This window comes from Lepidochelys kempii, chromosome 3, assembly GCF_965140285.1.
Source record: "Lepidochelys kempii isolate rLepKem1 chromosome 3, rLepKem1.hap1, whole genome shotgun sequence".
Classification (NCBI taxonomy): domain Eukaryota; kingdom Metazoa; phylum Chordata; order Testudines; family Cheloniidae; genus Lepidochelys; species Lepidochelys kempii.
In genome coordinates, this window is record NC_136382.1 from 120,742,727 (window position 1) to 120,754,825 (window position 12,099).

The 12,099-nt window shown below is 41.0% G+C and overlaps 2 protein-coding genes across 7 annotated transcripts in view; one reads left to right on the top strand and one right to left on the bottom strand.

The window, feature by feature from the left end:
* SERAC1 (serine active site containing 1) overlaps positions 1-309 on the bottom strand; it is a 46,760-nt gene extending 46,451 nt beyond the window's left edge. For all 3 annotated transcript variants that reach the window (XM_073337784.2, XM_078852211.1, XM_073337778.2), the window contains exon 1: positions 84-309. The gene's annotated coding sequence lies outside the window, so the exon portion shown is untranslated. The remainder of the gene's footprint in view (positions 1-83) is intronic.
* GTF2H5 (general transcription factor IIH subunit 5) lies at positions 225-9,373 on the top strand. Of its 4 annotated transcripts, none has more exons than XM_073337789.1 (3): positions 225-350; positions 1,581-1,699; positions 8,503-9,373. In XM_073337789.1, the coding sequence occupies exons 2-3, from the start codon at positions 1,665-1,667 to the stop codon at positions 8,681-8,683; spliced, it is 216 nt and encodes a 71-aa protein (XP_073193890.1). In that variant the 5' UTR covers positions 225-350; positions 1,581-1,664; the 3' UTR covers positions 8,684-9,373. The 4 variants fall into 4 exon arrangements, with proteins under 4 accessions (XP_073193890.1, XP_073193894.1, XP_073193891.1 ...); XM_073337793.1 differs by lacking the exon at positions 225-350 and adding an exon at positions 423-611; XM_073337790.1 differs by lacking the exon at positions 225-350 and adding an exon at positions 633-840.
* Positions 9,374-12,099: the final 2,726 nt, after the last annotated feature.

The following is a 12,099-nucleotide window of genomic DNA, read 5'->3' on the forward strand; positions in this document are numbered from 1 at the left end:
GGGCTGCCAGAGTCGCTCCCCTCACGTGAATGGGCCAACAGCCCCGCCCCCAGGCTCGCTCAGCCCCCACTCCCGTTACCTACCCCGCTCCCGGGCCGCCGCCGCCGCCGCCGCCGCCTCTGCCTCTCTCTCCCAGCTCCTGACAGCTGTCCGCGACGTACCCGTGTGTCGTCAACACGCAAGGAGGCCCTCACCCAATCCCCGTTTAGCGCCAGGGGCGGGGCAGGAAGAGAGCCGTGCCCGGCCGCGCCTGCGCACGGCCGCTGTGGCGTCGTCGACGCTCAATCTCCTGAGAACCCGCGCGGCTGTCGGGCTCGCAGCCCGTTGCTCCGTCGTCAGGGAAACCGCAGGTCGGTGGCGGGGGGCGAGCGAATGGGAGCGGGCGTCACTCACCACCGCTGCTGCCGCCCCCTCGCGCAGTGGAGCCCCGCCCCCTCCCGGGGCTTGGGCGGCTGCCGCGCCGTGCGCAGCCCCGTAGAGCTCACCGGCCCCCCGCCTCCGCGCCCCCCCCCCCCCCACCCACCAGGGCCCTCCTGAGCCGGCCCGCTGCCCTGCGGCTGCAACCGACAGACCCGCCCGCTGCGCAGCATGGGGCTCGTCTGCGGGGAGCGGTAACGGGGGCGGGGGGGGGGGGCTTTGTACAGCCACTCCCCTGCGGGACGCTCGCTGGTGCCCGCAGGCCCTGCTGGTGCGCGCTCGGGGTTCCCTGGGGCGCTGCAGTGGCGTCGTGCTGGTGGCGGGGGCACCGCGTTGCCGCGCACCAGCAAACGTTGCAGAGAGACTGCTCGTTGCAGTGTATACCGCTGTGATGGGTAATATACAGAGAATGTACATTACTTGGTACAGTATATACTAAAAGAGCTCCAACCTCTCCCCCCCCCAATTTTTGGGGGGGCAAATCTTTGTAAAACGTAAACTGCTAAAAATAAACCCTGACATTAAATTAATAACCCCCCCCCAAAAAAAAAACAACCCCAGAAGCACTACTTACGATATTGCAAATCGGTAGGGGCTTGGCTACACTTACATTGTATAGCGCTCTAACTTGCTGGCTCAGGGGTGTGAAAAATCACCCCCCTGAGCGCAGCAAGCCAGAGCACTTTAAAGTGCTGGTATAGACAGGCTCTGAGCGCTAGGAGGTGGATTACCAGGAGCGACCACACTCGCACTTCAAAGCATTGCTGCGGGAGCACTCCTGCGACAGCGCTTTGAAGTTTCCAGTGTAGCCCTGCCTTATGTGTATTCTTTGTATGACTCATTTAAATAATCTCTGTAATTCTTTATAAGCTGGACAATATTAGTAACTACTACGTTTGTTCCATTACTGTAACACATGAAACCGCCTCCTCCTCCTCATTTGTGGTATTGTAGAAAATGTATATATTGAAAATGTGACAATATCTTCTCTAAGACTAAGATTAATATGTAGACTAGGGTTTATTAATGTATGTAGGTTTTTGTTTACATTTTCATGTCATTGTCACAAATTTTACAGTGACTTAAAAGTATACAGGGCCAAATTTTAATGGTCACTTTGGTCAGTAAAAAGCTGTAACATGATTTTTCCCCCTTTTTTTCAGTTTCTCGCTGGTTACAAGCAGAACCCAAAGCAAGATCTGTTTTCATTATCTGCCACATCTGGGCTTTCTAAGTGTGTTGAGAAGATGGTGAATGTCCTGAAGGGTGTCCTTATAGAATGGTTAGTAGTTAAGCTGAATTTCAACTGAACACGTTTCTTATTTGTTTAGTGCCTAAAACATCCTAGACACTTTACGGAACATGTAGAAGCCTCACTCCCTTCATCTTTTCTCCCCCTTCTCTCCCACTGAATAGAAGTCCTGCACAAATTCTGCTTAGACCACTCTGCAACTGTTTGCAGTTTATAATCTAGAAAATTGAATTTTATTTAGTCTGTAAATTATTGCTTTCTATACAGTAAATGTATACCATATAATCTAAACTGTTGCCATTAAATTCTAACTTAAGGGCCAGACCCTCAATTATCCCCAAAATATAGACAACACAAGTCAGGGTTTGACATCCACTTCATGGCCATGATCCTGATTATACTCCATACATGCCTTCTACTGTGTGTTATGTTATACTTAAAATTTATACCAGCATAACTGTTGTGGTCAAGAATGGGGAAAAAATCCACACCTCTAGAGACATAGCTATGATGAGAAAACATAAAGTGTAGATGCAGCCAAGCTGACAGAAGAGTGTTGTTGGTAGGGGAGGTAGTGTTTCTGTGCCAGCAGGAAAAACTCCTTTTGGTATACCCTGCATCCGCACTGGGATCTGTAGTATAGTAGTTCTAGACCACTGTCAGGACAGTCCCAGGGTGATCCTCCCTGGGCTACTTAGTTTTTGTGGCCAGAGTTCACAATGATAAGGTGTGAAGTGTTCACAGTGCTTCTGAGGATTTGTCCCTAAGGGCCTGATACTGCACCCATTTAAGTGAGTGGGAGTGTTGCCTTTGAGAGAATTTGTCCTTAAGTAACCAAGACAGCCAAAAACTGTTAGTGTTTTGTGAAGTTAAATATGGTGACCCAATATTAGAAAGCCGTGAGCCATAGCTATACTGTAAAATAATAAGTAGCATACTGCACTGTGTTAACAAATATCTTCAGGCTGCTTCATGGAATTATTCCAACACTTGCTACATTCTCTCCTTTTAACTCTTTCCAGTAGTATTTCAAACTGTTCTTGCTTTTTTGTTAAAGTATTTGTTCTATATGTACTTAAACTCTAGTCTCTGAAAGAACTGTTTTCCTTAGGAGTAAAAATCTGATCAGCAGGAGAAGGTGAAAGGGTGGGAACAGAGGAAAGACATGTGGAAGACATAGCAAGGGGAAGGTCTTTCAACCAAAATGTAGTGCTGATCCCTATAATATAGTTATTTCTGCTTTCAAACAAATCAGGCAAAGAGATTGTTATAGTTTTAGTGACGACTAATAAAACAGAAAAGTCAGAAAATTGAGGTTAGTGACCATGTAATTCAATTGTCTTGAGCTATTATGGTAAACTATGCCAACAGGTTTATCTTCCGCTAACAGGCCATGTCAGGAAGTTAGAGTCTCAGACAAATGGGAGCAAAACATTTAAAAATAATGTTTGTCTTTTATATAGACACTCTTAGCATTTGCTTGTCTATTCACACTTTAGTTCCATGCTAACAGCCCTGCCTAATATTAATGTGGAAAAAGCATGAGAGTAGCATAGCAGCTGCTAGTGGGACTTGTCTGCATTCCAGTCCTGTACGTGTTCATTGTCAGGCTCCCAGCACCCAGCTGCTCTCAGGTGTGACAGGTATGAAGATCCCATCACTTAGCTGCTTTTATAAATATTTTTAAGTCCAAGATGGACTTTGAACCTACAGCAGTGGTTCTCAAACTGTGGGTCGGGACCCCAAAGTGGGTCGCAACCCCCTTTGAATGGGGTCACCATTCAAGGGTTGGCTTAGGGCTTCATCCCTGGGTGGTAGGGTTCAGGTTGCAGGCCCGCTGCTTGGGGCTGAAGCTCTTGAGCAGTGGGTCTCAAAATTTTTTTACTGGCGACTCCTTTCACACAGCAAGCCTCTGAGTATGACCCCCCCTAATAAATTAAACAAACATACTTTTTTATATATTTAACATCATTATAAATGCTGGAGGCAAGCAGGGTTTGGGGTGAAGGTTGAAAGCTCGCGACCCACATGCAGTAACCTCGTGACCTCCTGAGGAGTCCCGACCCTCTGTTTGAGAACCCCTGCTCTTGAGCTTCAGCTTTGGCCCCCCTGCCCAGATCACTGAAGCTTAGGCTTTGGCCCTCCCACCTAGGGCAGTGGGGCTTGGGCAGGCTCAGGCTTCAGTCCCCCCTCCTGGGGTCGTGAAGTAATTTTTGTTGTCAGAAGGGGGTCATGGTGCAGTGAAGTGAGAACACCTGACCTACAGTATTTACTGTGCTACGAACCAGTCCCCATCCACTGTTTCCACAAAGCTAGCTGGACAAGCTTTGCCAGTTGCTGTCTTGCTGCTCACAGCCAGCTCAGGGAGTATGCATGGAATTCTGTGCTAGCAGAAGTCATAGAACTGTTGTAAGGGAATCTAATTCCTTAATATTTTTTCAAATTAATTTTTTAGAACTTGTGAAAGGTGCCAGATGGACAGCACTGGAAACTGAAGTCATCAGTTAAAAACAAAAATGTTTGAATTTTGTATCTATAAACAGATCAAAGGAAAATTTGGCAAGGCACTGCAGTTGCAAGTTTCCCCACCCTTTTAATGTGCATGCTAAGCCCTGTTCCAGAAGGACCACATCAAGGATTAGAATATAGTTAAGTCTTCATGTACTAAATGGGTAAAGCCCTTCTGCTATAACCAGGGTGGATTTGATTTTAATCAATTGATTTCAATCATGATTTTAATCACTATAGTCAGGAAGACTCTGTTTAATCTGTTTTCTACATAAAAGTGCATTCTTGTTGATTATAACCTTAATGCATATTCTTCACATCTCAGAGATAGATGTAAGTTTCATTTTTAGAAGATACACACTATACATTTTTAAACAGTGATTTATTTTGAAAACTTTTCAGATTAGTTTTACAGCTACATCAGAAAATAATTGGTTATTTCATTTATTAAAGGTAACTGAAGCAGATATTTATGAAGCCATTGGGAGTGAACTATCATTAATATTTGGAGGATTTTCTTGCCATGCTGTAGTAGGAGGAGAACATCACCAGGCAGACATTTAAATTGTTTTGTTTTTTTTAGTTAAATAAATGTTAAGTATTCTGGATTTTTTTCTACAAACAGCAAACATATAATATTTTAACAAAACAAGCATATGTCCCTCGCTTCTCACATTTATCGCCAGTCTTCTTTTCCTTGTCCAGATCTATTCTTCCCCCAACAATCTTCTATTCATTGAACTTTTTGAAACTTTGCACTTTTAGAGAGACGTAAGGGATTACTCTGTGTACACAAATTTGCAGAGGGACAATAGGGGTGAGGTCTGTTATTTCTCACCTCTGTTATTTCTATAAAAATTTTTTTGCTGTTAACAAGTATGTTACGTCTGGAGACATATATCCACAGTTTGAGAACGGCAAAATTAAGCATCTCTGATGGTATCTTCTAGACAAATCTAAAAAGATTAACCTAAATAATCTATACAGAAGCCTCTGGAATCCCATAAGATTGGGTCCCTAATCTATGAACTTTTGGAACTCATTTACAAAAAACTTTTCTTAAGTATAACATGAATATATTGTCTCATGCTATAGAATTAGAATTTATAATCCCTATTCCATGATGAGGTATCTTTGAGCTATAATGTATCTTAATTAAAACTATCTTTAGATAGGTTTTTTCCTGCCTCAAAAAGCATTTTATCAAAAAAATCCAATTTAAAGAATTGGATTTTTTTTTTTTTTTAAAAATCATTGATTTTTATCCACCCTGGCTAGAACTGCCAGAAGGGCTCCAATTAATGCCAGTTGTGTTGGTTGTGTGTTGATGTGGACATATGTCCCATGAGATCTGGCCTGAGACTTCTAATATTGTACCAATAAAATAAAAACCAGCAGGATCTTATTAAAGGGAAAAAGGCAAAACACCACATTTATTGTGAATACAGAAAGAATCATAGTAAGCAGTTAGTTATAGCTATAACATTCCATTCAATCTCATATTTATTCACACATTCATTCATACAAACACACACACACACACACACACAGGTTCTGCAAGGTTGTTATCATAGTTACCAGCCTTAGAGTTGCTCATGCCAAGCCACTGGCCAGGTGGCCTGGACATGAGGAGGGAGCAGGGCCTTGTCAGATGCTCATCTGATGCTCCTGGAAGTTGGTTTGCAGAATCAGACCCCAATGTTCTCACTTTTTAGAGTCTATTTTTATAGGAATTTCTTCCTATGCCAGTCTATGGGAATTGCTTCATCATGCTGTTGCTGAATCAATCAGCAGATAGCACATTCCTGACGGCTCCAAGATGTTATCTTGTTCTTTGGTTCTCCCATTCTTGAGGCTGTTGGGTGGATTCCAGTCTGCCCTCCGGGTGGGGTCCTCTGGTTATTTCCACTTGACGCCTTCTTCAGCCGATGGACACTGGATTCTTAGGCTGGCACCTCCCTGATCATTCAGTTATTATCCACACCAAGCATCCATCCACATACATCCTCTATCTCTATTTTAATCACAATGGTTAATACAACAAAAGGGTGGGGAGTCTCTGGGTGCTGTTTCTGTTGTTAGAGTATTGCTTTGAGTCTCTCTCTCTTGTGAATTGCTTTGAGAATAGACTCTGTCTTAGAATGTACTAACACAATTAGCAGCTTGCAAGTTTCACACATAGAGGGAGAGAAACAGTACCAAAAACCAAGAGACCTCTTAATTAGTAATACCCTGGAATTTAAACTCTGGGGAATCAAACTCATTTGTGATTTTAATACAGAACTTCTTTAATATGATCCAACACTAACTCATTTCCAACAGATCACTAAACACAAGCAAGCAAATGCTAATAATTATCTGGCACTAGCAGTTTGGATCGGTAACCTGCCGTTGGATGAAGTTCAAAAGGAAGACAACTGGTTATGGAGGAATGATAAATAATATATAAAGAAGCACTTTAGAAGGGTATTCAATTTTTCCACCCTCTATTTTATATAATCTTAGATTTCTTTCCGGACATGCCAGTGCAAATGAGTGTAACCTCTTTAGATGAGCTTTAAGTTAGAGGCTTTTTCACTTTTTTGGCTTCAAAATTAATCTGTATCTTGCAAACTTCTTCCTCACTCCAGTCATGTGTCTATGTGTTTGAGGCCAATATCTAAAAGGATTTCTACACTGTGTAAAAAGTTTACCTTCATTTTGTGGTACACAGTTCACCCAAATGTGTGGGTTGTTTTGTTTCCTCCCATAGAAGGTCTTGTAAATATGGTAACTGGTACTAATATCGATTGCAGAACTTGCTAAATCTTATTACCTCCTTTCTGTCAGATAATATAATTTCTAATATAAATAATGGTTTCTACTAAAAGATTCTGAGCCCCTTAGTTCTGGACATCTACTGTTCCAGCATTGACTACTGCACCAGAACATTCCAGCTGCCAGAATCCAGAGATTAGTTTACAAGTGCATGATTTCACTGAAGAACGCTTTTCCTGACTTGTGTAAAATATATTAAATAAGTGCTGTGTTCCACTGATTTATTTATATATTCCTGTCAAGTCTAAACTGCTAAATATATCAGTGGAACACAGCACTTATTAAAAGTCTAATTTTAAATTATCTGGTCACTTTGTAATGTGGTTATTATAAAGATTGCCCTTCTGATGATGATACCTACACCTCAGCTCAATAAATACTGTTTATCACTGATCCTTTAGCTACTCGCATTTAAATAAAACCTGAGAGCCCCAGAGGAGCTAGGTAAGGGGTCTAGATAAGGTATTGAGAAATTAACTTTCAAACACTACCAAAAAACCCACAAAGTTTTGGAAAATACAAAGTATTGGATAATTAAGGATTTACTGAGAAACTCTTAAATTCCATTGTGTTTCAGGTACAATACTATTTCATGCCATACTGTACTTAGGGCCCTTCATTTTTAGTTTTTATAGAAAAATTCTCAGGTTTTACAAAGGCTATTATACAGTTTTTACCCCTTGTCATCCAAATTTTGGACCACTCAAGTATATGAAAAAAATGGATTATGTTCAGAAAATCAAATACACATTGGGTAAATGTTTATGCTAATAATTAAGTGTAAATGCAAGGCTGTTAAAGACAGTGTAGTGCAAGGCACATGCATATGTACAGTTCATAAAATAAACCACAGAATTAAATTGCTGTTACTTTCAATACTCTTACTTTTCTCTATTTTTTGCTTTTTTTTTCTTGTCCTCCCATCACCCAGTATTAATCTGATATTTACTTGGACAACTGTGAAGTTACTTTTTTGTGCTGCTTTTCATCCATGTTTTTAATTTTTGTAACAAACACCAAAATTCCCAGAAATTTTTAAACAAAATCAAAACTGAAAGCAAAGGGCCTTGGCTATGTCTATACTATTTATAGCTAAATCAGGCTAGAACAAGAATATGTAAACTGAGGATATTAAGTGTTCAGCAAAGACAAATGAACCTTAAACTCATTGTTCATGTTTTACTGAGAACGTATTTTATAATACCAATATAATCACTAAGTATTCTCTGCAAGTCAGGCAACCAGTTTTCTTCCTCCTGGGCTCTTTTAGCTGGTCACAGTTTAATTTGTGAAAAACTCCAAAAGGGGCACTATTACTTAAGAATAACTTTTAGAAAAGCCTTTCTAAGATGATGGATATAGGCAACAAAGAACTTTTGAAAATGAGGATGCTGCTTAGGAAGCAGTTTTCACGTTCCATTATTCCAAAGTTGTTTTACTTACTGCTGTGTTGCTGTATTGCGTCATATGGCAGTAATATGGATTCTGGTGCATGTTTGTCTCTACAGTGATCCAGCCATGAAGCAGTTCCTGCTGTACTTGGATGAGTCAAATGCCCTGGGGAAGAAGTTCATCATACAAGACCTGGATGAAACACATGTCTTTGTGTTAGCTGAGTTGGTTAACTTCCTCCAGGAGAGAGTGGGCGAGTTAATGGACCAGAACTCTTTTCCTATAACACAAAAGTAAAAAGACTAGATAGCGAATTGACTATTCCGAAATTGCAAGCAACACACAGGGAATCAAGAGTTTTATTGTTCATTCTCTGCGTGACTGATTAGGGAGTCTTAGAGAGAAGACTAACACTTTTGTTACTATAACAAAATGGATTGTTTCCATAGACTAAATACTTTTGAATTGGCTTTTTGCCATTTTGGGGGAGACTTGAAAGACAGGATACCTTTCAGAGTTTGCTAGTCTGAAGGATTTTCTGATGCTTAGGGGTTTTTTGTTTATTTTCTTAAATACCATGTGTTCCTTTAGCCTCTTCTTCCATTTCTTTTCTTGTCAAATTACATTATTTTAAAACAGGGGGTAATGGTTTATTTATCAGCATTTCCTTAGAATATTGTGTGGATTTCACATTCCTGCAGTTGAGATTAGAGCAGATTATAGTATGATTGACTCTGATTAAACCATCTGTATTAAAATGTTACTTTGTGTGACTGATAACATCCTAAGTAAATTGAGTGCATGATGATATGGAGTACTTAGCTTTTATTTTTAAAATATTTGATGTACCAAAATAAATAAAATGTTTTCCCCTCAGTTTGTTAAATGTTGTTTACCAATTAATCATTTGCTAGCACAGCCTTGAGACAGTTACCTAATTCATAGTTCTGTATTTTTTAATTAAAATATTTGTATGGAAAAACAAAATACACCAATGATTATTAGATTTAAATGGTTGCTGAACTGAATACCAGCAACAACAAATGAGGAGAAATGTGCCTGTAAATGGTGGTCAAATAGCACTTGAACATGTAGCAAATTCTCTAAAATAAAGTGCATAAATAGGAGGTTAAATAAGCAGTCTGTCTACTTAAGACTACGGTGGAAGCTGACATTCCTTAAACTGAAGAGAAAACTGTTTTCAATTACTGTGAAACTTCTGTTTGAATTCATAAGCCACCATTTCAGATCTTAGCTTATTCAGCAAGTTAAGCTGCTGTGTTAACATATATCCATGAAACACATGTCATACGTGGAACCCACCAACAAATAAAGTAGTATAAAATATTGAGCAACAGAGAGAGGTTTATCGTCAGTTTTATCATGAGTTTTTCCCCCTGAGCAGGATAGCAAATGACAATGTAATGAGACTTATAAATGACCATTTGCAAATGCAAAAAAAGTGAGATACTACTGCCAAAAGATAGACTTCAGGACCCTGGGAGCTAGGGTAAAGGGGTCAGGGCACAGGTGATGGTCTCATCCATCCTCCTGGTTGAGGGTAAGGGCCCAGGAAGGGACATGCACATCTTGAAGATGAATGCATAGTTCCACACACCGAAGGACTTTGGCTTCCTCAACTATGGGATTGTATTCTGGGAAGGTGTGCAGGGAAGAGATGGGAGCCCATCTGATTTAAAAAGAGAGGGAGCATCTTCACAAATCAAATTCGTGAGGTGGACTTTAAACTAAGTTCAGAGGGTGCAGGTGACAGAAGCCCATAGGTAAGTATAAAAAAGGCAGCCTAACAGAGAATTAGATATTGGTGGGAGGACTTGGAAAATTACCATAGGGTCATAGGAGCAATAAGAGAAATCAGTGGGAGAATTTGCTCAGCATTTGTATTGTTGCTACACAAATGCAGTGAGTATGGGGAATAGACAGGAAGAACTATGGTTTAATTGGTATCACAGAGAGCTGGTGGGGTAAGTCTCATGACTGGAATATTGATAGAGGTATAGCTTGTTCGGGAAGGACAGGCAGAGTAAAAAGGGAGGTGGTGTTGCATTATGCGTCAAGAATATATACACTTGTTCTGAGGTCCAGAAGGAGGTGGGAGGCAGACTAGTTGAGAGTCTCTGGGTAAAGATAAAAGGGATTTAAAAAAAAAACAAAAATGGTGAGTTCATGGTAGAGGTCTACTATAGACCACCAACTCAGGAAGAAGAGGTGGATGAGTCTTTTCTAGAACAAAAAACAGAAATATCTAACACACAAGTCCTGGTCACAATGGGGGACTTTAACTATCCGGACTTCTGTTGGAAAGTAACACACCAAAATAAACTTCCAATAAGTTCTTGGAATCTATAGGGGAAAACTTTTAGTTCCAGAAAGTAGAGGAAGTAATCAGAGGAACAGCCATTTTAGAATTGATTCTGACCAACAGGGATGAATTGGTAGCAAATCTGAATTTGGAAGGCAATCATGAAGTGCTAGATTTCAGGATTCTAAAGGAAGGAGTGAGAGCAGAAGAATAAGCATAGTGGATTTAAAAACAAAACAAAACAGACTTAGAACTGGTAGGTAAGGTCCCATGGGAAGAAAAATCTAAGGGATAAAGGAGTTCAGGAGAGTTGGCAGTTTCTCAAGGAGACAATACTAAAGGCACAGCTTCCAACTATCCTGATGCAAAGAAAAGATCAGAATAATAGAGGCCAATCTGGCTCCATCAGGAGCTCTTTAATATCCTGAAAAATCAAAAAGGAGCCCTACAAAAAGCCAGAACGTGGACAAATTGCTAAAGAGGCGTACAAAAGAATAGCACAAGCACGTAGGAACAAAATCAAAAAGACTAAGGCACAAAATGAATATCACCTAGCAAGGGACATAAAAGGTAATAGGCTCAGACTTTAAGGCCAGAAAGGGCCATCATGATCATCTGGTCTGACCTGCGTCTCCCAGGCTGCAGAACCTCACCCACCCACTCCTGGAGCAGATATGTGATCTCTGGCTGAAGTTACAGAAGTCCTCAAGACTTGATGTAAAGACTTCAAGTTACAGAGAATCCACCATTTACTCTAATTCAAACCAGCAAGTGACTCATGCCCCACACAGCAGAGGAAAGTAAAAAAAAAAAAAAAAAAAGGGTCTCTGCCACGCTGACTTGGGAGAAAATTCCTTTCCAACCCCATAGGGAACAATTAGACCCCGAGCATGTGGGGGAGACCCACCAGCCAGACACCTGGGAAAGAATTATCTGCAATAACGGAGAGCCCTCCCCATCTAGTGTCCCATCACCATATGTTTGAGATATTTACTAACAGCAGTTGTGGATAGTTCCACATGCCATTGTAGACAATCTCATTTTACCATCCCCTCTATACATTTATCAAGCTCAGACTTGAAACAAGTTAGTTTTTTTGCCCCCGCTGCTCCCCTTGGGAGGCTGTTCCAAAACCACTCCTCTGATGGTTAAAAGCTTGTGTCTAATTTCAAGCCTAAACTTGTTGATGGCCAGTTTATATCCATTTGTTCTTGTGTCAACATTGGCCCTTAACATAAAAAACAACTCTCCCTTTGACACAGGGTTTACTACTCACCACTGGGTCACCTCATTGTGGCTCATGGGAAGATTAGCTCTCAACCAGTCTGACGACCCCTCCTCTCATTGTTTGCCTTGTGGTCTCTCTCTGTGGACTTTTGCTTGCTTGCTT

Excerpts from the sequence above, each read along its gene's own strand:
- GTF2H5 (XM_073337789.1), top strand. The coding sequence starts at position 1,665 with ATGGTGAATGTCCTGAAGGGTGTCCTTATAGAATG. Across the intron at positions 1,700-8,502 it reads AAGGGTGTCCTTATAGAATG|TGATCCAGCCATGAAGCAGT; the intron begins GTTAGTAGTTAA and ends TTGTCTCTACAG.